At 55.7% G+C, this 22,863-nt stretch overlaps 7 protein-coding genes across 7 annotated transcripts in view; 2 read left to right on the top strand and 5 right to left on the bottom strand.

Annotated features, from left to right (window-relative positions):
• Window positions 1-3,517: 3,517 nt before the first annotated feature.
• On the bottom strand, window positions 3,518-6,202 carry IE81DRAFT_320909 (Protoporphyrinogen oxidase). Its single transcript, XM_025513174.1, has 3 exons — window positions 5,467-6,202; window positions 4,674-5,396; window positions 3,518-4,602 (listed from the first exon to the last, which is right to left on the bottom strand). The coding sequence occupies exons 1-3, from the start codon at window positions 5,971-5,973 to the stop codon at window positions 3,808-3,810; spliced, it is 2,025 nt and encodes a 674-aa protein (XP_025372088.1). The 5' UTR covers window positions 5,974-6,202; the 3' UTR covers window positions 3,518-3,807.
• A 250-nt stretch (window positions 6,203-6,452) lies between these two features.
• IE81DRAFT_320908 (hypothetical protein) lies at window positions 6,453-7,791 on the top strand. Its single transcript, XM_025513173.1, has 2 exons — window positions 6,453-7,172; window positions 7,322-7,791. Exons 1-2 carry the CDS (start codon window positions 6,929-6,931, stop codon window positions 7,408-7,410), a joined length of 333 nt encoding a protein of 110 aa, XP_025372087.1. The 5' UTR covers window positions 6,453-6,928; the 3' UTR covers window positions 7,411-7,791.
• Window positions 7,571-10,250, bottom strand: IE81DRAFT_243652 (hypothetical protein). Its single transcript, XM_025511249.1, has 3 exons — window positions 10,162-10,250; window positions 8,101-10,083; window positions 7,571-8,034 (listed from the first exon to the last, which is right to left on the bottom strand). The coding sequence occupies exons 1-3, from the start codon at window positions 10,169-10,171 to the stop codon at window positions 7,679-7,681; spliced, it is 2,349 nt and encodes a 782-aa protein (XP_025372086.1). The 5' UTR covers window positions 10,172-10,250; the 3' UTR covers window positions 7,571-7,678.
• A 2,340-nt stretch (window positions 10,251-12,590) lies between these two features.
• On the top strand, window positions 12,591-13,819 carry IE81DRAFT_243606 (septum-promoting GTP-binding protein). The gene is made up of 6 exons (XM_025511248.1): window positions 12,591-12,732; window positions 12,833-12,904; window positions 12,991-13,211; window positions 13,302-13,385; window positions 13,481-13,495; window positions 13,584-13,819. Exons 1-6 carry the CDS (start codon window positions 12,645-12,647, stop codon window positions 13,728-13,730), a joined length of 627 nt encoding a protein of 208 aa, XP_025372085.1. The 5' UTR covers window positions 12,591-12,644; the 3' UTR covers window positions 13,731-13,819.
• Window positions 13,820-14,406: 587 nt separating this feature from the next.
• IE81DRAFT_310078 (hypothetical protein) lies at window positions 14,407-18,413 on the bottom strand. Its single transcript, XM_025512409.1, has 7 exons — window positions 17,774-18,413; window positions 17,408-17,693; window positions 16,896-17,311; window positions 16,663-16,815; window positions 16,376-16,582; window positions 14,939-16,285; window positions 14,407-14,863 (listed from the first exon to the last, which is right to left on the bottom strand). The coding sequence occupies exons 1-7, from the start codon at window positions 18,020-18,022 to the stop codon at window positions 14,426-14,428; spliced, it is 3,096 nt and encodes a 1,031-aa protein (XP_025372084.1). The 5' UTR covers window positions 18,023-18,413; the 3' UTR covers window positions 14,407-14,425.
• A 316-nt stretch (window positions 18,414-18,729) lies between these two features.
• IE81DRAFT_345303 (hypothetical protein) lies at window positions 18,730-20,133 on the bottom strand (the record flags this gene model as incomplete). The annotated part of the gene is made up of 2 exons (XM_025515900.1): window positions 18,730-18,895; window positions 19,580-20,133. The coding sequence occupies 2 exons, from the start codon at window positions 20,131-20,133 to the stop codon at window positions 18,730-18,732; spliced, it is 720 nt and encodes a 239-aa protein (XP_025372083.1).
• Window positions 20,134-20,622: 489 nt separating this feature from the next.
• Window positions 20,623-22,863, bottom strand: part of IE81DRAFT_328491 (hypothetical protein) — a gene marked incomplete at both ends in the record, with an annotated part of 3,391 nt that continues 1,150 nt past the window's right edge. The window contains 8 exons of the mRNA XM_025515105.1: window positions 20,623-20,827; window positions 20,906-20,995; window positions 21,038-21,199; window positions 21,264-21,572; window positions 21,730-21,956; window positions 22,007-22,117; window positions 22,164-22,212; window positions 22,406-22,837. Of these exons, the coding sequence (XP_025372082.1) occupies window positions 20,623-20,827; window positions 20,906-20,995; window positions 21,038-21,199; window positions 21,264-21,572; window positions 21,730-21,956; window positions 22,007-22,117; window positions 22,164-22,212; window positions 22,406-22,837 (1,585 nt within the window). The remainder of the gene's footprint in view (window positions 20,828-20,905; window positions 20,996-21,037; window positions 21,200-21,263; window positions 21,573-21,729; window positions 21,957-22,006; window positions 22,118-22,163; window positions 22,213-22,405; window positions 22,838-22,863) is intronic.

The following is a 22,863-nucleotide window of genomic DNA, read 5'->3' as shown; positions in this document are numbered from 1 at the left end:
GCTGGCCTCACACTTCAGGCTGACTTGCAGCAGTAGTAAGTCGGTTGAAGCAGACGAAAGCTACAGCAGTTGAAGCGTGCGGAGTAAGGCGGGCAGGTCTGCTGCTGCTGCAGTTAACGCTCGACTGCTGACAAGGCCTCGAACTGCTGTGCTGATGTATGGCCGCCGCAAAAGACTCGTGGGCAGCACCGTGACTGTTGATTAGCGCCAAAATCACGCCCCCAGCATGCGTGCGGGCAAACGTTTGGTTCGTGATTCACGATTCTGGTTCTCAGGCGGGCGCAGTCAATCGATGACAATCTCGAATCGTGAATGCCGCCCGCCCTTGTTCGAATGGCTGGCTGCTTTGCTTGCTTGCCTGCTGCTGCTGTTCTCGACTTGCACGTCACATGCAGTAACATGCACTTTGCTGCACGACTGCAGAGCGCTTGCGAGTGCAGCAACCTAGCTGAGAGACGCCGTCGAGTAGTCGAGGCAAGGGATCGGCAGTCACGGACAGCGAGGCGGTGCACTGCAGCACAGCGCAGCCAGGCACCGTTCCTCTTCTGCTGCTAGAGGAGCGAGCGAGCGCGGTCCTCGTTCGCTGCTTCAACGGACGCGTTGATGCAAGCTTCCGTTCAGCGTGGCCGTAGCGGCTATAGCTTGCTGGCGTTCGTTGGCCGTGCCTAGCGGACAGCCGATCTCCGCGGAGCAACCAGACAGACGTGCTGCCTTGTTTGAAGGTCGAGGGCCGATTGGGGTAGAAGCTGAGAGCCAGTGCACGACGCCGTTTGGCCAAAAAAAAGTCGTGAGTCCTAACGGCAGCCTGTCAATTGTTGCAACTCAGCGTTCCTTTCTCTTCAAAGCGGGTAGACAAAAATCTGCAGGGCTGATGCGAGCGAATCTGGACACTTACCAGGTTGCGGAGGCTCGTTGTTGCTCCAAGGTACGTGAGAAGAGTGTTGGGAATATACGCGTGAGATGCAAGGCAGCAAGCAGGTGGTGCTTTGATTGGATATTTCCAAACGCCCTCGTGCTTCACCCTGCTGATGTTGTCACTAAGTTAAGCTTTAGAGTGCAGCTCGCGTTGGGCTTCTGGGTCGTCGCGGTGTCTCGGTCGAGGGGAGAGTTGGGCCTTGAACCGAACACAAGCCGTTAATCCGGTTCCACCTCGCAAGGAATTTCCAAACGTGGATCCCGCTTGATTGCCAGTCGCAGTTCCACGAGTTGCGATCAAGACCAAGTTTAGAGCGATCTGGACGTAGAAGAGAGTACCGAAGCATAAGCGATCAAGTATAGCGGCTCTACTGACCCAGATACGAGCGGCTGTGGTATGTGTGCTGTGTCCCAATGTCCGGCACGAAGTCCACTAACCAAGAAGAGCCTCTGCACGGGCCTCCTTTGCATCGCTTTCTGATGCCGGGTTGCATCTCCGATGTCCATCGCTCGCTCTCATGAGGGAGCGTCGAGCATCTCAAGCTGGACAAGGATGCACAAAGCACTCGACAGCTGCGCTCTGGGCGCTGACGCCTTCGAAGTGAAACCTACGGCTGCCCCGGAAGCTGCTCCCGAATTTCGGTGCGATTAGCTGCTCGCTTTCCGGGCCGCCGGCCGCGTCTAGCTCATGTCGCTTCAAGTCTGAGTGGCCTCAGCCGACTAGACTGACACCGGCAAGGCGTTCAATGCAGAATCTCCATTCACGATTGATTCCTCTCATCAACAACAAGCTCGGCGCTCGAACCACCTTCAGGAGGCTTTCGGTAGCGCTACGCCGCGCTCGACCTGGCAGAGCGTCCTTCTCGCAACCTCATCAATCACGAATGTTGACCCACGACTGCTACGTGCGCAGCTAAAGGCGGGCTGGCACAGCTATATAGCTAGCGTACACACTACACTTTGACTCGTGACTACCGTATCTTGCGTGTCCCTGGCGCGTGAATTCCGCCTGCCTATGAGCTTACGCACTGTGACTCTGGACTCTGACTCCAGCAGCTCCTCCGCTTTGGAGCAATCGTCACCTAGCGCCTGCGCCTACCGCTGCGAGTTGCAGCCCACGTTGCGCCCAGCCACAGCGGCAAGTCACGAGTTCGTGATCGATGAGTCGCGGATCAACGCAGACGTTTGTGCGCCTGCAGATCGAAGGCCAGACTTGCTGCTGCTGCTGCGTGCTTGATGGTGTAGTCACGAGTGCCAAGCTAGGCTAGCTGAACCACTACGCGTCGTGGATGTGTGCAGCAGCGGTGTATCGTCAGAGCGTAGGTCCGAAAATTCAATCGACAACGCGAATCGTGAATAAAGAGATCTCGATGATCAGGACCCGTGCGAAAGGCAGGCGAACGGCTGGCGTCGATTGTTGAGCGTTGACTTGGGGATCGAGAAGGAACTTGAGAGCGAGTTGAAAAGGTTAAAGACCGGCTTGGCTGTGCGATCTGAATCAAGAACGGCGGCCTGCAGGGGATGCCAATCCTTCTGCAACCATCAGCAACTGTGAATGTCAGACCACACAGCTCGGAGCCTGTCAAGTCGCATTAATTGCACTGGCCGTGTGCCAGGGCGGAGGCCGCGCAGCTATGACACTCACGATTAAATCGGTGCAAGTCGATGTTCACGATGCTGAGTGTGTTCAGAGTGAGACAAGGCGTGGGCGTGGGCGGGCGTGCAGCTGCAGTTCTTGAATAGCTGCTGTCGAGAAGCCCGCGAGTGAAACGTCTGCAAAAGACGCGAGGGCGTGGAAGTCAATTAAGAGCAAAAGTCAAGGGTGAGGAAATCGCACGCGAACTGCTGATATAGCTCTTTCCCAGGGAGACAGCATGCTCGTGAGACAATTAGACGAGGCACTTGCATTCAAGATTCTGTACCTGACCGAGGTGACAAATGCTTGCTATAGCGCATTGCTGATCGCGTGCCATACCGTGAACTCGAGCGAAAGGCACAGCAACTGATCATGATGAAGACAATCACGTAAATCGATGCATGGCCGAGCGAGCATGTAGCTGAGTGAGAGGCCCTCCTCAAGTGGAAGCAGAGTGACACATGTATTTGATCATACTCGGATCTCGGTATGGGTCAGATCCTTCCCGGTATGCGGTACGGGTTACGGTCACCGCCTTCACGAACGCTCGCGACTGTGGTGACTGTACCTCGCTCCAGCACGGCTGGCAACTGCCGAGGCGTGCCGCAGTCGCCAAGCATACAAGCCCCAAAGGCGAGCTCATATGAGAAGACAAATCAGCCTCGGTCCTTACCGAGAGTCAGGCAGGCGTTTCCTCGTCATAGATTCCGTCCGTCGTCCGGAACACCCATAGCTACACGTTGGGGGGATCAATGTGCCAACTACGCGCGCATATGTGCCAGTCACGCCCATACACGATTCAAGACTGCGCCTGTTGGTGCGCCAAGTCCAGCACCTGTCGCGTCGATTCCGTCTCGTCAAAGCGTGTCTATACACAACTGCCACCTTCCAATCGTCTGCTCGCATGAATGCGCCATCGTTCCGGCTCCGCATGGAGAGGTGAAAGGCCGACAGGGACGCGGTATAGCCACAGTGCCAGTCTACGAGTGCGCGCCCCTCGTTGCAAATTGTCCTGGATTTTGTCTGCGTCGCGCACCTCGCGTTCCTGTTTGACGAATTTCCAATTGCAACGACGCCTTCGGAAAGATGATCGACTCTTGACAGAGAAAGTGCAGACATCGATCTGATCATCACCTGAGTTTCGTCTGATGCGCTCAGACGGTCAAGATGCAGCCTTGTAGCGACGTCCGAGCTGTCCAGGCACAGTCGCTGTGGCAGACGAGTATCGCGCACGCAGACTAAGTACGGCAGGAACATCAACCATTCAAATTGATCGCACCGCTCTGCAAGGCAAATGTTCTATCCTCAACAAAACTCTCCAGCCCCGTGATGCTCCTGCTCCCGCCCGAGACCGACCCGGCGCGCTCCTCAGCGATGATGCGGTCCGCCAATCTTCTAGCATGCAGCACGCAGTCGTTCAGGCTGACTCCCGTGTAGCTTGCTCCTGCCAGCACCAGCCTACCATTTCCAAAGTCAGGATGCGCCCGAAGCTTGTCGTCCAGGTCTCGCATCCTGGCTATGTGGCCAACGGCGTAGTGGGGGATGCACTTGAGCTGCAACTTGGCCCGATAGACGGCACTGCGATCTTCCAAGAGGTCTTTGGAGAGTCCCAAATGGGAGTTCAGGGCCCTCTTTGCAATGTCCACCAATTCTTGCTCCTTTGGGAAGCTGTGTTCCCTCTTAGAAGTCCAGTGAGGCCCACCTATCATCACCGTAAGCTTTGTGGGGGTCTGACCCGTCGACGCATGCGCCGCGACGTCTTGATCTGGTAGGGAATCTGAGTCGAACACCACTCCTAGAACGCCATCCACGTTCTCGGTCGCTGTAGGTATCAGGTAGCCGAATCCTTCGACTGGCAAAAGCCTGTCTTTGGCGCCCGAAACGAAATGCGATGCTAATGATGATGGAAAGATGACGTTGACCACCCCTACGTTTGCGCCTGGGTTGTGGGAAAGCCAGGGAAGGGAGGTCGAAGTTGATCGGTCGAGCGATGCTGACGGCTGTGCTGCGACAATGCGAGACGCGGAATACGTAGAGTGTGGAGTTGAGAGCTGACAGCGAAATGGAAGTATGGAGAGGTAAGACTCGCTATTAGGAAGCGACTCGCGTTCGCAAGACGTACCTTCAGGCTGCGGGCTTCTCGCCCCACGATGTTTGTGACTGGTGCATTCAGGGCAAACTGCGCATTCGGCATTCGTTCAAGCTCGTCGACGATCGCCTGCGTGATTTCTCCAACACCTTCCGGCAGCGAGTAGACACTGATGCCTTTCATGCGGCCAACAATCACATCTCCGAGCTCTTTCTCATATCGCGACACCTCTTTCGCAGCAGCTTCATCCGCCGCCTTCTCTTGCGAAGTCAATTGTCTCTTGCCTTTGTTGAGCCAGGACGGCAAAGCTGCTCTCACAGGTGAGCCATGGCGTTGTTCGGCTTTCCACAGCGCTCCTAGTGTAGATCTAACGGACAAGACATGAGGACTGCCAGCATAGATGCCATGCAGCACAGCCGAGAACAGTCTGTCTCTCAACAACTCTCCGCTCTTTCCCATTCTTCGGACGATAAAGGTCGAGATGCTCTCATCTGCGTCTTGTTCCCGAGCACGTTGCCTCTCCTTCTCCAGCGCTGATTCCGATTTTGGACGAGCGAATCGTGAAGGAGTGCGAAAGTCGTGCCAAGCTCCTTTTAGGATGCCTTTGAGAGAAGGTAAGAAGAAAGCCTTGGGCAGGGAGAGCAAATTAGATGGGAGACGTTGAAGGGCATTTGGGTAATAGATGAAGCGATTCTGCGCAGAAGGAGCTGTCTTCGGCACCAGCAGTAGCCGTGGTATGAGAGATAGCGATTTGAGCTGCGTAGCATAGAAGCGGGTCACGGTTAAGTAATCTCACTCAATTCGCTTTGAGCCGGAATTTGCTCACCAAGCCCAGCATGGCCAAGCCCGGGGCTCCGCTTGGTCTGATGCTTCGAGGTCCGGCCTCCAACAGCGCCGTTTCCTGCCCTTTAGATCGTTCATTGTTACCGACGTGGCCAATATCAACTCTCGTGCTATCGATCCAGCCGCCTAGTCTGCTTGTAGCTTCCAGCAGCACGATGCGATGCTCAGGCAAGCCTCTAGCAAGATACAAGGCTGCGGTCAGTCCGCTAATACCCCCGCCTATGACCACGATCTGCCTCGAGGGGTCGTTACCGGCGGGAAAACTTGATTGTCTCCGAAGTGAAATTCGAGGAGACGAGCTTCGAGCGCGGGCATCGGGCGATGAACAGAGTTGGAGCTTCCGCAGACGGGAGGACGTCGCACAGATCGCGCAGCTACAAGCGATGGTGCGTAGAGCTCTGCATCCTGTCTGCCGCAAGCGCGCAAGATGCGACAATCGACCTGACGCCTCTCTCGCCGCTGATTGAGTAGCGCAGCACCGCAAGCTCATGATCTGTCGCGCTGGGGCTCCCAAAGCAACACACTTGTGCAGTGACACAAAAGCGCGAAGAGGTGCGAGGATGATGCGATGCGGTCCCGGCGATGTTCGCTAAGTCGTGCTCGTTGGTGCCGCTTTGCTCGACTATTGAGTCTCTTTGTGTAAATGTCTGTGCTTGTGGTCGCGGAGCAGATTTCAAGACTTGCTCAGAAGCTCGTGAATTCCAGATCCAAGATTGATACTTGGATTCAGATTAAAGATTGTTCGGAGGTTACAGAAGCATCCACTACTTCACGTGACCACGTAATCACCACCGCCTGCCAGCGCGTTTTGCGCCATCCGCGCATGCATGCATGCACGCACGGCCGATCGTTGTGGCTGTGCGTGTATCGCAGACCCTGAGCTAAATCGAGGCTCAAGCAGCAGGGGGACGAAGAGTCTTGTGTGTGACGTCACCGCCGCGAAGCCAACTTGGCTTCATCACGACCTCCGCTCAACTTGAGACGTCACGCGACTCGTGTTGGCCAGCAGGCATCTACAAACCAAGAAAGTGCCCCACATCGGCGTCACAGCACGACTGTGGTGCAGCAGCTGCAGCGGCTATCGTCGTGGTACCTGCTGCTGGTAGTAGTAACTCAAGACTCAAGCCTGTACCGCACAGCTAGACGTCAGGGTGCAGGCATGCACAGGTGCGATTGGAATGACAGGGAATGTCCGACGTTCTGTAAAAGTGGCGCAGCAGCCACCAATTGAGCGCCGCATCATATGTTGATGTTCGAGATGCGCGGAGCCTCAGACCGAGGGCTCAGTTGTCATCTTGGGTGACTCCGTAGGCGCAGCTTTCGCATTCCCATTCACGACCACCACCACACGTCCTCTTGCACGACTTGTCACAGGACAATCCTGTCGAGAAGCATCCGCAGTACTCGGTATTTTTCCCTCACCACCGACTAGACTCAGCTTCGAAATGTCAGTCACGCACGGAATCTCGTCCGCCCTATCAGGCGTGATCGAGTCCATCCTTGGTCTGTTCCAATGGGCTTGGAACCTCATCTTGACAGTGCTCAACACCGCCATCTCGACCATTCAAGGTATACTCCACGCCGTTCTTTCCACCATCGGCGGATTGCTGAGCGCTGTGACGGACATCTTTTCGGGAATCGTTGGCACGCTTGCCAATGTTACCGGAGACTTGGTGGGCATCATAACTGGTGAGTGCGGAGACGTACAGAAAGAAGGAGCGCGTAGCGCGTAACACGTCAACACGCACCACCTCAGCGTGGCCAAGCCGCTCCAATCTCGCTGACAATCCTTCTCCCCCTCCTCGAAACGTATGTCGACTGCGCCCCCTCTCAATCAGCGAACTTGGTGCCGCTCGCCATCATTGGCGGTATCATCGTGGCGTTGCTCACATTCGGAGGCTCCGCGGGCAAAAAGAAGCGGTCATGAAGACCAGGTCGAACGCGTCACATCGGAGATACCCACGAGTTCAGCCCTCTGATTCCTTGTCTCTTTTCGAATTGGTGTCTGCCTTGCGATCTGGCTTCGACTTTTCAGGTCTCACGAATTTATGCTGCTATTAGGCCTTTCAACTTCTGTTGTACAGCGCAATCGCCGTCGTGGGCATCGCGGTGGCGCCTCTATGTGTACAGCCGGGTGCAAGCGGAGGCTGGGTCGAGCGACGGCGTCTTGTTGCGCCTTCTATTGCGCTACAGAATCAATCGTACTCGTCCATATCGGCCGAGTACTCGACAGCTTGGTCATCACGAGGGCCGCCGACCGGTCCGCCAGAAGTCGCCGCTCCTTCAGTCCATCCAGCAGGTGGCTCCATGTAATCCTCCTCTGCCTCCCTGATCTTTCTGCGCATACGTTGCTCGGGCGTCTCATTGGCCAAAGCTCTCTCTTCGTCCGAGTCCAATTCTCTTTCCAGCTGCGCCTTGGTAGGCTTGATCGGGATAGGCGCTCGAATCTTTGGTGATTCGATGCGATTCGGGTGCAGTGAGGGTACGTGAGAACGTCTCCCTAGACCCGGTCGCCGATGTCCGCCTGAAGAGCTCACGAGCGAGCTCAGCGCTGTGGACAATGGGCGGAGGCTCAGCACACGTGCATGATGCGTGTAGAATCATCTCGTACACTCACGCTTGCCGCTGAAGGATCTTCGCAGATCAGCGCTGCCTGGTGTCGGTGTACCTACCGAGACCTTTGCATTCCGGTTTGCTGGCGTCAGCGGACTTCCCTTGCCGGGAAGATCGATTTTTGAAACCGGAAGCTCTTTGCGTGCAGGTGCTGAAGCGTCATTCCTGACTTCTGGCTCTTGAAATTTGCGATTGGGTCCGTCGTCGTCTTTGCGATTTTCAGCGGACCCCTGCCGCACTTCTGCTGCCTGATCTGCGCTAACAGAATTAGAAGCTTTGCTCGTGGCAGAGCGAAGATGATTGCTTTCCGCTTCATCCTTGCTTTGCTTTGCGCTCTCCTTGCCTGCTTTCTTTTGCTTCGGTTTAGGATCCTGCCGTTTCTTTAACCCTTTCGTCTTTGGCTCAACACGCTGAGATACGACGGGGCTTGACAGCGGATCCCCATCTTCTACCTCGTAACCGTCGGCATCAGCGGGGCCGCCCTGTTCTAGAGCATGACCAGACTTTGCTGGAGCCTGTTCGGTCTTGTCAGCAGCTGCATCCTGGGCATCTTTGCCGTCTCCCGCGCCATGGCGCTCTTCGCCCCTTTGTCGCGTGTTGCGAGCTGACACGTCAGACTTCGTTGGCGACGTGTTTGTGCTTCTGCTCCTCTCCGACATGCTCTCTTGCCAACCATTCCGATTCTTTTTGCTTTTGCGCCGCAACCCTCTGCCCTTGGGCAACGAAGACGCAGCTTGATCCGCCTGATCGAGTTCCACTTCCTGATCAGTGTGCATCTGAACATCGTTTTGGGCAGCCCGCTCTGCGGCGCCTGAACCTTTATTTGAATCTGTCCTCGCATCAGACTCGCCTGCGGAGGTCTCATCCTTCGTGGATGACACCAGGCGAGCAGGTCTGCTGTTGGGCAGCTCTTCCTCTTCACTCTCTTGCGACTCGACTGCCAATCGCCGGCGCTTAGTGTTCTGCCTGCCATTGGTGGGACTGCAGGTGTCTCTCGAGTCTTCTCTGCTCCGCACATGATGAGCGTCGCTCGCCCCGCCATCACGACTTAATGTATGCGGACGAGAAGGTGACCTACCACTCTCGCTTCGTGGAGGTGGGACAATTTCCACAGTCGGCCGCTTGTCCTTTTCTATTCTGCTGGCTGATTCAGCATCCACAGCAGCTCTCTTCGGGCTCGAGCTGAGCTCGAGCTCCTCCTCTTCGCTGTCGCTGTCCTCCAATGTTATGACTCTCTTCGCTGGTCTTTGGGGTCGATTTTTCGGCGCGCCCAATTCAGCATCCACACTCTTCTTCCTTTCCTCGTGCGAGCGCTGTCGTGTGTCACCGTTTCTGATATTGCTGCTGGTCGAATTCGACTTGCCTTTGACCTTTTTGATGGGATTGCCATGCTTATCGCTGTGAGGTGCGTAGTCCACCGCCTTGCTCGATGCGGCGCGTCTAGGCCTGCTCAAGGCAGCAGCTTCGTTCTGGAGTCGCAGCGCAAGCTCTCGATCAGCTGCCTCCTTGTCTGTTCTGCTGGACGACGAGCGTGCACTGTAGCTCTTGTGAGAAGCTTGAGAAGGTTCGCATGGTTCTGCGCTGCGTATCGCTTCGTGCTTCTGAGGTGGGGGAGTATTGAGCGAAGCTGCGCTCCGAGCGGGACTGGCTTCCTCGTTTCTCGGCGGCGCAGAAGTGATGGCTGTAGTGGGTGCCGTTGTCACGACAGTCGAGTGAGTGCCACCGCGAGGTTCACGTTGCGTCTCGGACTGGCTCCGAGTCTCGAACACAGCAGAAGACTGCAATATGGACGGGGTTGCCGTGGAAGGTACCGTCGCGGCGACGGGAGCTGGTGACATGGGGGTACGAGCAGGGCTCGCAATGGCCGGGCTTGTCTGTCGAGGCGTAGCGGGAAACTCGTCTGCAGGCGATGTGTCACGCCTCGCCGCTTCTACCAGCAAGTAAGAGGCGGAAGGGCCCGATCCCAGCGGTGTCGCTAAGAAATCGCCTGCAGAAGGGGTGCGAATGGCGGGCAAGGGAGCGCTCAGGAAGGCATGTATGCGCGCATCGCTGCCTCGACACTAACCTTCGGACATCACTACACTAGCGCAGCATGTACTGCTAGGCGCCTATTCAGTTCTCAAAGCGTCGAAAGGATGTAAAGAGCTGGATGGCGGATTAAAGTTGCCGGATACCGCGTCGAGACGGAGGCTGAGGGTGCAGGAGTGCGCCAATTCGATGGATGCGGTGGATGTCAGACCAACATACCGAAGTGTCTCGGTAGCAGCAGGAGAGATTGGATGGCAACCATCGATGCTCGGATGAGAGAGGAGAGCTCTTGTGTTGAGAACGACAGCTCAGCCGGAAATCGAGTCCGAAAAATTGCGAGTCGTAAGCGTGAGTGTTGGACAAGAAGAGTACGCGCATGCATTGCGCGGCAAGCGAGACGCGCGTGTTAATTGACGCGTGTGCTCTCGCCCTCGCACGCCTGCTGCTGCTATGAGCGTTTCGCGCGCGCTGCCGCGCGTAAAGGTATAGGCCCGGGCGGTGTACGCGTGTAGGCGATGCAGCATGCAGCTGGCGCATCAGCTGTCGAAGGCTCATCGTCCCCGCGTCTGCCGAGGACCTCGACCCAACACTACTCTCAGTGACTGTACTCGTCTGTGAGTCAAGTGAATGTCAAGAATCAGATTCACAAATGAGGCGAACGCTGCATCCCTTGACGAGACCAGCCCGCTGTCTTGAGGGCCACCAGGACGCAAGCGATAGCGAAGGACTCGGCTTGATATGTCAAGCATTAGCCTTGAGATGAGTCGATCAATCGTTGAACCAGACGCATCAAAGTCAACGTCTGAGTCAGGAGTCACGAGTGGACGTCCCGAAAGCGCTCTAGTACCGTGCACCGGCCGTAGGAAGGCGCGTGGGTTGCCATGCCTGCAGCAGGGAGTCCTTGCATGCGTGGGCCAGCTAGCATGTGCATCAGCAGCAGCAGCATGGCTCGGGCGCGATCCTCTGCTCGTTCCAAAATCAAAATGAAATATTAGACCGCATTTCTAAATGACAATTACCAGCGACATCTGAACTTTTGTCCTCGTTATAATAAAGAAGCTTGAAGGTCTTTCTTCAAGTCGATTCACATCCTAGGACGCTCAAATGGTCATGCATACGCGCATAACTCTGATCCGCTCTTGACACCTCGACCCGAGAGCACCAACAGCAGCTGGTTGATGCCTACTTGCCCACAACCACAAGCTTCGATCACGCTCATCACTTCCAAAGAGATCGTCCACTGGACCAGGCGGCACCGCGACGTCACGTCCCTCTACTCGCGGCTGTGACCCTGACGGAGCTGCCACGCGCACGTGCCCGCCTTGACTTCAAGCAGACCCCTCGAGGGTGCTTAAGCTACCGAGGACTCCACAATCAGTCCACAACTCTAGCTTGACTCGGCCTTGGAGGAGGGACGAAGTCACCTGCCAGGACCCAGTCCGAGCAACGACCTCTTGCTGAGCACGCCCGTCGTTTGCGGCCTCAAGGATTTGCGCAGACGGCACGGAGCGAACAGCTTTACGGCGGCAGCGCAGCAAACATCACAATTGATCGAGTGCCTTCGCATCGCAGCACGAAGGGGAGCATCTTTCGCCGGAAGCTTGATTCGGGTGTCCAGAGTTCCGTGGCGTCTCAATTCAGTCTTTTGTATCACCCGAACGTGTTCAAGCTGGGAAGCGTGGTCATCAGCAGCAGCAGCCGTTGATTACTGTGGGCTCATGCGTCCACTGCGTCAGTCAAGCTTTTGACAAGGCATAACACAACCTTAGCAACACAGCTGTTACCGCTGCTAGGACAGGTATCGCTCGCTGCACTACCGGTCGCACGGCAGCTTGCTTGACTGTCAGCGCGGTTGTAAACGACACGTGCAAGTGCGAGGGGACAATACTCAACCCTGCCCAGCGCGCGCCAAGGTATCAACATCTTCGCGACAAGGCTGTCGAACCTCAACTTTCATCGGTACTACGTCAACTGCTTGCCGCATACACACATACATCATGTCGGCTGTAGAGTATCAATCAGATGGAGGAGAAAGCAGCTCAAGCTTTGGTCAATCGAGCGCACAAGGGGAGAGTAAAGAGCCAGAGAGGAATAGGTGAGTTGCCAAGCCTTTGCTTTGGGAGTAAATGCACGTGCTTCAGCAACCAGAAAAGGATTCCAGGTATCGGGGCAGCAGCTCAGGCGTTTGGGGATCGGGAGCAAGGGCCCAACTCCATTTGACTATCAAATGCTTGGTGGCTGGCTCACAGAACCAGCCAAGGACCTGCGCTCCTGCTCACAGAGGTGTGGTTGCCGCATGAAGCAGCCGCAGCCACTCCTCCTCGACTCGCACACAGCCAGCCGGCAAGCTGTCCAACAGTCGTCTTGACCCTGCAGCTCTGCGCCGAGTTCGCTTTTTCTTTGCCAAAAGCTATGCCCGATGAGCGAGGCAGATGCTTCCGCATGTCTCTGCGACTCAGCTGACTCTCTTTCTGTGGAAATGCCTGATCCGCCATACTCAGCGTCATCATCAAAGTCGGAATGGTGGGCGACTCGCAGATTGGCAAGACGAGCTTGATGGTCCGCTACGTGGAAGGCAGTTTCAACGAAGATTACATTCAGACGTTGGGTGAGTCGCAAAGCAAACGGCGGAGAGTCGGCTTGGCAGCAGACCTCGTATGCTAACGACTTTGCTGTCTCATATGTGCGCTGGTCGATCTGATTGTCAGGCGTGAACTTTATGGAGAAGACGATCAGCATACGGAACACAGAAATCACATTCAGTATCTGGGATCTAGGCGGTAAGTGTGGAGACCGGGTTCGAGCCCTGAAGTCACAGGTCACAACGCAGCAAATTGACTCTCCGCGATTCTGATTTGCCGTACAGGCCAGCGAGAGTTTGTCAACATGCTGCCGCTCGTTTGCAATGATGCGGTAGCCATCCTGTTCATGTTTGACTTGTCGCGCAAATCCACACTCAACTCCGTCAAAGAGTGGTACAGGCAGGCGAGAGGTTTCAACAAGACGGCCATACCTTTCTTGGTGGGCACAAAGTACGACGCGTTTGCTGCGTTCCCAAAGGAGGAACAGGAGGAGATTACTAGGCAGGTGAGGGCGACGTTGCTGAGGTCACTTTAGCATTACGACGGGCTCGTGACTCTGAGACAATCCCTGCTCTGTGCTGCGCGGCTTCGATAGGCTAGGAGATTTGCGAGGGCTATGAAAGCACCCCTCATCTTCTCCTCCACATCACATAGCATCAATGTCCAAAAGATCTTCAAGGTAAGCTCTAGCAGCACGTGGCTTTGCGCTTTCTGGTCCGAAAGTTTCGCTAATGAATACGCGACGCGCTTCCGACGTTTTGTTTTGGTGGACAGATCATCCTCTCCAAGGTGAGCGTCAGATCGCTCTTCATCATCGCGAGCACAGTGCGACGCTGTGACTGCCAGCTCACCAAATTTTGTCCTCGTGCGCGCGCAGGCCTTCGATCTGAAATGTACGATCCCGGAAATTAAGGGTGTGGGAGAGCCCCTGCTGATATATGTGAGTACACATCAGTGCCAGAGCTTGAATCTCGACAGTTGGTTTGGTAATACGCCGTCACCAGCCGCCGTCCATCTTTGCTGATCTAGCCAATGCACCGTCCTTCTCTCCTTGCGCAGGTGGATGTTTAGACCAGCAATCACGTCCGCAACAGTGGCGCAGGGCTGTACTGTCACGCGTGCATGCTGCAAGACTCGATGCGCTTCGATGCGATCCAGTCCGTGCTTGCCTCGCGTATTTAGGTGCTGAGCTCATCTCGCCATGCCGCCTCAGACCGAGGTCCGGCTCTCAAGAAGGGTCTGGAGGCCCGACTCGCTACCAAGAGCAGCAAGAGCAATTCTTAGATTTCGTATCTGTAAAGCTGCCCCGCGCGAGGATCCACTCTGTGCTTTGGCAGCTCGCAATCTTGGCGCACCAGCTCCTTCTATCTTTCTCGGTCCACACCCTCTCAGCACCTCTCAGATTGGCTTTCTGAAGCTCCCTAGCACATTCACTTACTGTGCCTCCCTTGCTCATTGACTCGCCCTAAGAATTGACCCGAGAACCGAATCCGATCGCTCAAGACACTCATTACTTTCTATACCGCTCTCGAACCCCACAATGCAACGCTGCGTGAAATACTGTACTTCCACCTTTGTGCATGATGTGCGCTCTGTCGTGAGGCAGAGCAACAGAGACGAAGACTTGATAAAGCTAGCCAGGTGGTCATTGAGCCTCATCGGCCTTCGATTCGATAGTGAAAGAGGACTAAATAAATATTGCATGACATTGAAATGTCTTCACTCGTCCCCGACAACCCAGTGATTGGGCTCGTTCGGCAGCTCGCGAGAAAGCGGCAACTCGTTTCCTCTGACGCTTGCATAAGTGCGCGTGCCCCTACCAGATCGCTCATCCACAAATCGAGTGACTCTACCGATCAAGGGTTTGAATACGCGTCTAGTCCACGCGTACAGGTCCGAAAGAGCCAATTCCAAATCGCCCCCAAAGATGGGATCTTCCGCGCCAGCGCCACCGGGATTCGGCGAGGAAGCGGAGGAAGAAGACGCGCCTCGACGCGCTTCATGCTCTTGTGCTGCCACATGCTTGAGGACATCTTTGACCGTCACTAGGCCGACCAATCGTCCCAGACGTGTGACCAGAACGACGCGCGGCCCCATCTTCTTGAAGAGATCCATGACCACTTCAAGGGGCATAGAGGGCTGCACGCACAGCGGTGTCTAGGGTGCGGTCGGCGACACAGTCAGCCTATGCGAAAAGGCATACCCAGGTCGGTTAGAAAATTCGACACTCACCTGCTCCATCCAGCCGCCAAGCTCGAGCGTATCATGGTCCATGGACTCGTCCACTTCATCAAGCTCATCATCATCTTCGCCATGTGCGCCTAGTAGAGATCTCTCCGCGCCTTCCAACAGCTCTTCACGAGCCTGCTCCTCGGCATGTATGCCCTCAAATCGATCCAAAAGCGGAGTGGGCAGGTGCTGCTGATCGACAGCAGCATCCTTCGCGTCTAGGAGATCCGCGTCGCTCGTAAAGTTGCACTTGGTGTCGTCGGACAGGTTGGGCCGGGTGCGTCTCGCTTTGGCAATCGCGTACCTCATCTCCGTCTTGCCCGCATATCCTAGAAGCGTGGGATCGGTGGTCGAGCGAACGACTGGTAGACCCTTGTACGCGCCCTCGGCCAGACGCGCCTCTACATTGGAGAGACGCATCTCATTGCCGTTCAGACAGGCCGGAGACCGCGTCATGATGTCACCGACTGGCAGCCCAAAGACGTGATCATCCTTGTCCAGGAAAGGATATCCTTGAAACTTGATGGTCTGCTCCGAGATTCCCCCTTTGCCGTACAGATCTCCCACTCCTTTGGTGATCATCACTACCAACATGGTTGGCAAGATGTAAGTGAGAGCGCCGGTGAGCTCGAACATGATGACCACTACCGCCACAGTGATTCGAGTGACACCAGCAAGGGCAGCCGCAGCTCCTAGGAAAGCGTACGTTCCAGGCGTTATGCACGGGACATCCGGCTCGCAAGCGCTGAATAGGGCCGCGTTTGGGAAAGCGGTGTAGAGCGCCTTGACCAAGATGCCAATCATTCTTCCAAAAGTGGCACCGATAGCCATGGAAGGCACAAAGATGCCGGCTGGGACCTTGCAGCCGTAGGATAAGATGACCAAGCCAAGTCTCAAGAAGGTAGCGATAAGCAAAGAGTTGACCATCCTCCACTGTGCAGAGCCTTGGCAGAGACCATCGTAGTCTCCTCCCCCTTCGCATTCTCTGAACAGAATTTCCAAGCTTTCGCTCATGTCTATGCGCAAAAATTTGTTCCAGTAGCCCACGAATGCTGTCAGCGTCGCTAGCACGACGGCTTCGGCGACACCATGTGCCGCAAGATTGGTTCGTCGGAATTGCTGGACTTGAAGGTTGTATTTTATAACCACTGCGCCGTACAACCCTCCAAAAATGCCAATGAGAGAGAAGAAGAGGATCTCAAAGTAGTGCCAATCTCGATCGTATGAGACTTGGAAAAGAACCAGCTTGCCAGTCCGGAAGGGGTTCATGAAAGAGAGCGCGACAGTAGCAGCCAGAGCGCAGAGGAACGATCTCCACATTGTCGACGCCGGAAAGTTGTGTGCCATTTCCTGGGCCAGCGAGAGAGGGACGTGCGGAAGTTTGATCAGCCATGGATGGCTTGCAACTCAACTGGCCTGCATACACTGCTCTACACTCACCTCTAGACTGAAGAGTACCCCACCAATAGGCGAGCCGAAAGCGACGGCGACACCAGCTGCGCTAGCTGCGGTAAGCAATTCACGCATTCTCGCCTGGCTGCGATCAAAAGACCGGACAAATTGAGCGACGATGTTGCCGATGCAGCAAGCCACATGGACAGCAGGCCCTTCTTTGCCCACGCTCAGACCTGATGCAATGGCGAGAGGCTGGAGGGGTGACGAGCTCGAGCGCTTAGCTCACCATGTTCCATATCTGATGCTACGAGCATTGGAGCGATGCTGCTCACCAATGTTATACTCTTGATCAAGAAAGTCCAAAAGCCAAGGAAGCCGTTGATGATGAAGCCTGCCAAGATGCACTTGATCTCCGCGATGCCTGGTCCAGCGGCGTAAGGGGCAAAGGAGCGTACCAGATGTGCACAAAGCGCTGAGAGACCTGCCTATTTGGGCCAAATGACAATCACAGCGAACCGGCTCAGTACGTGCTCACAGCCTGCCCTGCTCTGCTCCGATTACTCACAGCAAACACCACGTAGATGATCCACGCCGGCAAAGTCCAAGTACTCCAAGGAATCCAATCTGTACAAGTTTCGCTCAAGTCTCCTCCTTCCGGATTTGCAGCTCTTCTCTCCAGCTCCCCAAGTCCAGCATTCGCTACCAGTCCGACAGCTCTTCCAGCATGCTCTGCCATCCTCGCCAAAGCCGCATGCGCTGCAGTGGAGCTAGGTGAGGACGTCGCAGCAGCGGCGGCAGCAGCAGCAGTCTTGACAGCTGGTGGAGGGATTGCCGATCCGCCAGGTCCTGCCGGATCCATCATCTCCCAGCAACAGAATTTCTGATTGAGCCACCAGCCCGACCTGCAGTAACCTTGTTTGATGTCCGACGCCCACTCTGTAGCTATGCTAATGGCCGCCATGTTGACGCCAATCAAGACGCCTGTCGCGAGAAAGATGGTCAATTGGTCATACTGCTCTGGAAGCATTTTGCTAGCATTATCTCCAGGTGCAAAGGGAGCTCTCATGGTGCACTCACCGACGCCGACGACTACCGCGCTCTCTGTGGCTCCTCTAGCAGCTTGTTTGCTGAGCAGCCAACACTTCCAGGCGATCCTCCCCCAAGGCCCTTCGGGCCACCACGTGGGTATCCTCCCGCCAGCGAACCCCCCATTGCCTCTGAAGCGATTCTGAGGTCCCCAAGCTGTACTTCCTCCGCTCTGTAGTCCCTGAAGGTCGGATTGCAGTTTGGCCTCTGCAAGTCTCTGGCGCGCTAGACGCGCTCGCTCTCTTCGAGAATCAGCGATCCAATCTACCGTTGAAAACTGCGAAAGAGAATATTGGCAAACCAGCGAGCTTAGAGATGAATGTATGCATCCAAAGCGTGGAATTGGCTGCTACTCACAGACTCGTAACGTCTGATCTCATCAAGCGCATCATCGTCTACATCGCTCCTTCCACCCCCTGATCTGCCCGTCCTGACTGCAGATGAGCTGGCAGTAGCAGCGTTTGGACTCAGAGCTGATGAGCTTCCGACTCCTCCACTACCCGTCACTGTTCGCCAAGCCCTCTCCTCCTCCGCAATGCTATGGGAGGCGCTATTCCTGCTTGAATCGGGATCCCTTTCTGGCATCGATAAAGCAGCAGGCGACATGGTCTCGTGACTCTCTTACTCTAGGGGCGATGGTTGCCTTTGCCGGGGTGTGCGCAACTGTGATGCTTAACGATTCACGATTGAACACTACTCGCGGCGCGAATCACATCGATCATCTGACTGCTTGCGATGACGAGGGGTGCAACAAATGCTTGTTTGGCCGCCTCGGGCTGAATCCGGACCTCGGCGGTCCGGGGGTGTGGCTTGCTGACCGATGAATTCTTGTTGGTGGTGGTGCGTGCGTGCGTCGGAGCCACCTTTTAGAGTCTAGAAGGGCTAAGCTGTGTTTCTACAACGAAGGGCGCGAGAAGGGTACGAGTGAAGTGTTCAAAGGTATATCGAGGTCGGGTCACTAGTGAACTCGAGAGTCGAGGTCAGCGGCCTGTGCGAGGGGCGCCCTGGGCCAAAGTCCTTGTAGGCTTCATCTGCGAACTTGATTTCGTCTTCTGCACGAGCCACGAAGTAAGCGGTGCCGCGAGGCATTAATTCGTGATTTCACGCTTAGGGCGCAAGCGCGTGACTTGGCACTGCATGCGCGCGCTCATCATGGTAGCAGCAGCAGCATCTGTCCGCTGCGCCGCGCTGGCCGTGTCTACGCTTGACAGGAAGCCCTCGAGTTGGGTACTCTGGCTGCCATTCATACCGCAACCATGCAACTCAGAACTCCCGTCGATCACTCATGCCGATGCCATTCGCGATTGCGTGCATCATTCGCAAACGTCCTTGTGGCCCTTGTCCGAGATAAAGTCCGCATCGTCCGAGTCCGAGTCCGAGTCCGAGTCTGCGCACGAGCCCGAGCCCGAGTCTTTGATCTTTGTCGATGCGTGGATCCGTACATGGCTCTCAGGCGAGAGCCGTGGTTCAGGCTTGATACTACCAGCGAAAGCACATCAATCAAGAGGAAATGATGAGAAGAGCGCTGCGACGATCATAGCGATGGATCCGTCTTGCGTATGGCGACCCTGAAGAGAGCAGGGCATATTTTGGTCCCTATCTGCCCGTGCTCGCCAGACCTCGCCAGGCATCCGAACTCGACGCTTCCCTGAAGCAAGCCGAAAGCGTCCCACCACTGAGCGCGTCACAAGCAGGGCCAAATCAGATCAATCGTACAAAGGTCACACCAAGCAAGGTTTTTGTCTCTAAGAGGTCTCTCGCCTCTCGACCTCCGGTCTCTATGATTGCTTAGATGTGTGTGGGCTACAAAGAAGCAATGTGGGGGGTTGTCGTTGAGAAGGGAGGCAAAATACAGCAGGAGAAAGGAGGAGGAAGTCGAGTGATGATCCTTCGCCTCTTGCTCCGATCATCCCACCGTTAAATACACACACCAACCACCCAGTGATTGTGTGAGCTGATCCAATTCGAACTGCTACAAGCATGTTCTACCATTCCAGATGGGCCAAAAAAAAGTGATTGGTTTGCGGTTGAGCAAGGAGTTGTGACTTCGCGATTGACTTTTCCCTTGAGCAAGTCCATCCATTCTTCAACACATTGTTCCTCTTCTCATTCCTCGTGGTCGTTTCTCACTCTGCCCTTGCCAACGAGCCGAAGCTCGCTTACATGAGCAGGTCGAGTTCCGCGGCGTGGCGCTTGAGGTACTCGACGGCGACGTCCTTGTGCTCGTCGGTGAGGTCACGGGCCGCGAAGCGGCGGGTCATAGCGCCAAGGTCGGCGATGGCCAGAGCGTCTCTGCGGTTCATGTTGCAGTTACCAACGTTGCCTCCCTCGTTCTTCCAGTCGTTGCCGGAACCGCCGCCCATGCTGATGGTGGTGTCTCGGCGAGAGAAGTTGCCAAGGGTGAAGTCGCTGCGGCGGCAGTGGAAAGCACCAGAGGTGGTCTGCTTGGTCTGGGACTCGTTGTTCGTTTGGTCGTGGCTGTCAACAGTCATTTGCTTGTCGTTACGAGCTTGGAGAACATCCAGAGTGCGGAGGCCCTCCTCGAAGTCGCGGGCGGCGAGCTCCTTCTCGGAGCGCTCGAAGTGGGAGCAAGCGCCCACGGAGCGGGTCTGGTGGTCAAGACCACGAGCGCAAGCGACATCAGCGCTGCGGGGCGAGTTTTGAGCGTAAGCGGCAGCGACGAGAGCGGCGGCAAGGACAACGTTGCGGAACTGCATCTTGAAAAGTGAGTTGGGTTGTTTGGGAAGAGGGTTGCTTTGAAATGTGCGTGAAGAGCGTAAAGATATGCTACGAGGAGCGTGAAAAGCTTGCGAAGGTTGCTTGTAGAGAGTAGTGCTGGTTGTGTATGTAGTGCTTTGCAATCTTGAAATCTGGCCAGCAGATGACTATTGATTTGCTTGTGAGATTGTCGAGATGTGCGAGAGAGTTAGAGAGCTGATTGGAACTTGTACGAGTCTGAGGAAAGAAGAGGGAAGGAAAACGAGGTCGAGGGGGCTCTTCTTATACCTTTCGGGAAGGGCCAGCAATCTGGCGCTTTGTATTGACGGGGTGCGCTGCCATAGCGCTGCGATAAGGAAGCGCCTGCCACTTCCTCCAGTTCGGACTGCTGTAGCTCGCCCCTGAGTCTGCTGCGATGCTGCGCCCCGGCGTCGTCATGCGAGTAATGATTCTTCTGCTGCTCTTCCCCGTGCCTCGCTGTGACTCAGTCAAGCGAGCGAAGGTGCTGGTGCATTCATGCGTGCACGCTGCATGATTTGTTGGCGTTGCCATCCAAAGTCCGCACAACCGTGAAGATCCCAAGAGTGAACTTCAACAGGCGCGTCCGCCCAGGAATTCGATTGATCCATTCGCTTCACCCAAGCAATCGCGCGCATGCAGAATGGCGTTTTTGGTGCGCGCTTTCGACGCCGACTACATGCGCATGCATGCAGCGCGAGCTTGCCATATCATCACCCACACGCGATTTTTGAATGCCAATTTTCGGTTTACCGTTGCTCGCTTGTATATAAGCTTCCGACGATCGCAAGCAAGCAGATCGGCACCGCGGCTACGCTCCCATCTCCCAGGCGGCCGCGCGTGCTGTCACGCGTTTCTTTCAATTATAATTCTTTAGCGTTAGACTGCATGCATGCATGATGCTGGCTCCTTCCTGAGTTCGCAATTTCGTTTCCTTTCGCCGGCCTTTCACGCTTGGCTGCAGCAACGGGCCCGCGCTTTTCAGGTTCGTCTTGTCGCATGATATCTTGGGTTCCAGCCTGCAGCCGTCTCGAACGCCGCCTTAGCCTCAGAGTGAGTGCACATCGCCGAGACTTTCACAAAAGCTAGCTAGCTCCCACAGCTGCTTCACTCAGTATTGCAACTCGTATAGTCCTCAGCCACCCGCTCTGTCTGACGACCTGCACGAGTCGCCACGGAGGTTTGGACCTTTTCAGCCCACGCCGCTGTGGGCGTACAGAGCACAGAACTAGCTGCCGCGAGCCTTGCTCGTCTTGCTGACTGAATCTCTGCCAGTAGGGCAGGATACCAAGAACCATCACTCTTGACTCGACTGACGATGCCGCCTAGAGCGAAGCGAGGCGACGTTCGCATGAACGCTACTGTACGCAGGCGTGCCTGGGCGTTCAGATGTGGGTACTCCGATACGAGTGTCGGCAACCTAAGCGAAGCTGAGAACGTGCTGAAAGGAACGCGCTATTCAGAGTGCATTTCTTACCTAGCTAGAGGCCTCTGTGAAAGACGTGAAGATGCAAGGGCACAACCGACGACGCCCATCGAGCTCCACTGCCGAGTCGAGCACGCCATTGCGTACTCACAACAGTCGTGAGTCCATGTGCTCTCTCTTCGAGGAGTTTGAGTGATGCACTTTCACTAGCCACGCAGCTCTTACAGCGTCTAGCCGTGGTGGAGAACCAAAAGACCCCGAGCATGCTTGCGCTGAGCGCGCATGGGAGCTCGTCTGTTGGCAGAGCAGGCAGGCAGCTGTCAGCAGACGCGCAGACATGCTGTTCTTCCCGTGTGGACCAATGACCCTGATCCACGCCTGCGGAAGGAACGCAGCCACATTGTGTACCCATTGGACTTCATGCGCACACACCGCTGCTCGCCGTGAACATGTACAACCCAACCGTCTGACATCCTAGCAAGCTTGATCGGGCTTTCTTCGGGGCCCGAGTCGTTAGACGAAGACACATCAGGTAGATCCTTCGCGCGGAAGATCGTTCATGTAGCTCGTGGAAGCAGTAGGCACCGCGACTCGTCGGCCAGCCGCAGTGTGAACACGCGCCAAAGCTTGCCGTCTAGTAGTAAAGAGGAGCATTCACGATTGTCAATCACACTCTATCGCACTCTTCATGGTTCAGATCCAATGTGCAGAGGTGGATAGACGACAAACAAAATGTAGCATTTCAAAAAATCCTTTGCGTGTATGTGTCAAATCAAATACCAATTACATCTTCGAGGTCAAGTGAGCGTGTCTACGACGAAGCGAACGAGGACTTGGGGCCAGAGGTCCACTGCTGTAGGTTGGTGTCGACGTGGTTGGAGGTGACGCCGAAAAGACGCTTGCCAAGGTCACGGCGGCTACTAGCGCCGGAGGATTTGCCGCCAGAGACCCACTCCTGCTGGTTGGTGTCGATGTGGTTGGAGGTGACGCCGAAACCACCGAAAAGACGCTTGCCGAGCAAGTCAGCATCGACGCTGCGGCGGCTAGAAGCTCCAGAGGTCTTGGCGCCGCTGTACCACTCCTGGTCGTTGGTATCAATGTGGGTAGATGTGACGCCAAAGAGACGTCTCTGAGGAGCAGCGTTCGCCTGGTTGCCGATAGCATTTGATTGCCAGAACGCATCGCCGCTGCTGCCCGACTTGCTGCCGCTCTCCTTGGGTCCGGATTGACCGCCTTGCTGGTTTATGTCCTGGTGGTTGCTGCCAACGTTGAACAGACGCCTCTG

The sequence above is a fragment of the Ceraceosorus guamensis genome, assembly GCF_003144195.1.
Source record: "Ceraceosorus guamensis strain MCA 4658 unplaced genomic scaffold IE81scaffold_8, whole genome shotgun sequence".
Taxonomy (NCBI): Eukaryota; Fungi; Basidiomycota; class Exobasidiomycetes; order Ceraceosorales; family Ceraceosoraceae; genus Ceraceosorus; species Ceraceosorus guamensis.
The sequence above is the reverse complement of the archived record's forward strand: the minus strand, read 5'-3'. Positions and strand labels throughout refer to the sequence as shown.

What these genes read in the sequence shown, in the direction of transcription:
- IE81DRAFT_320909 (XM_025513174.1), bottom strand. Translation starts at nt 5,973, where the DNA reads ATGAGCTTGCGGTGCTGCGCTACTCAATCAGCGGCGAGAGAGGCGTCA. An exon ending in GCTTGGCCATGCTGGGCTTG is followed by an intron (nt 5,397 to 5,466) that starts GTGAGCAAATTC and finishes TATGCTACGCAG; the next exon opens with CTCAAATCGCTATCTCTCAT. An exon ending in GAGAAGCCCGCAGCCTGAAG is followed by an intron (nt 4,603 to 4,673) that starts GTACGTCTTGCG and finishes TTTCGCTGTCAG; the next exon opens with CTCTCAACTCCACACTCTAC.
- IE81DRAFT_320908 (XM_025513173.1), top strand. Translation starts at nt 6,929, where the DNA reads ATGTCAGTCACGCACGGAATCTCGTCCGCCCTATCAGGCGTGATCGAG. An exon ending in CTTGGTGGGCATCATAACTG is followed by an intron (nt 7,173 to 7,321) that starts GTGAGTGCGGAG and finishes CCTCTCAATCAG; the next exon opens with CGAACTTGGTGCCGCTCGCC.
- IE81DRAFT_243652 (XM_025511249.1), bottom strand. An exon ending in AAGATCCTTCAGCGGCAAGC is followed by an intron (nt 8,035 to 8,100) that starts GTGAGTGTACGA and finishes CATTGTCCACAG; the next exon opens with CGCTGAGCTCGCTCGTGAGC.
- IE81DRAFT_243606 (XM_025511248.1), top strand. Translation starts at nt 12,645, where the DNA reads ATGGTGGGCGACTCGCAGATTGGCAAGACGAGCTTGATGGTCCGCTAC. An exon ending in CAGTATCTGGGATCTAGGCG is followed by an intron (nt 12,905 to 12,990) that starts GTAAGTGTGGAG and finishes TTTGCCGTACAG; the next exon opens with GCCAGCGAGAGTTTGTCAAC. An exon ending in AGGAGGAGATTACTAGGCAG is followed by an intron (nt 13,212 to 13,301) that starts GTGAGGGCGACG and finishes CGGCTTCGATAG; the next exon opens with GCTAGGAGATTTGCGAGGGC.
- IE81DRAFT_310078 (XM_025512409.1), bottom strand. Translation starts at nt 18,022, where the DNA reads ATGTCGCCTGCTGCTTTATCGATGCCAGAAAGGGATCCCGATTCAAGC. An exon ending in TGATCAAGAGTATAACATTG is followed by an intron (nt 16,583 to 16,662) that starts GTGAGCAGCATC and finishes TCACCCCTCCAG; the next exon opens with CCTCTCGCCATTGCATCAGG. An exon ending in TTGGCGGCTGGATGGAGCAG is followed by an intron (nt 14,864 to 14,938) that starts GTGAGTGTCGAA and finishes ACCGCACCCTAG; the next exon opens with ACACCGCTGTGCGTGCAGCC.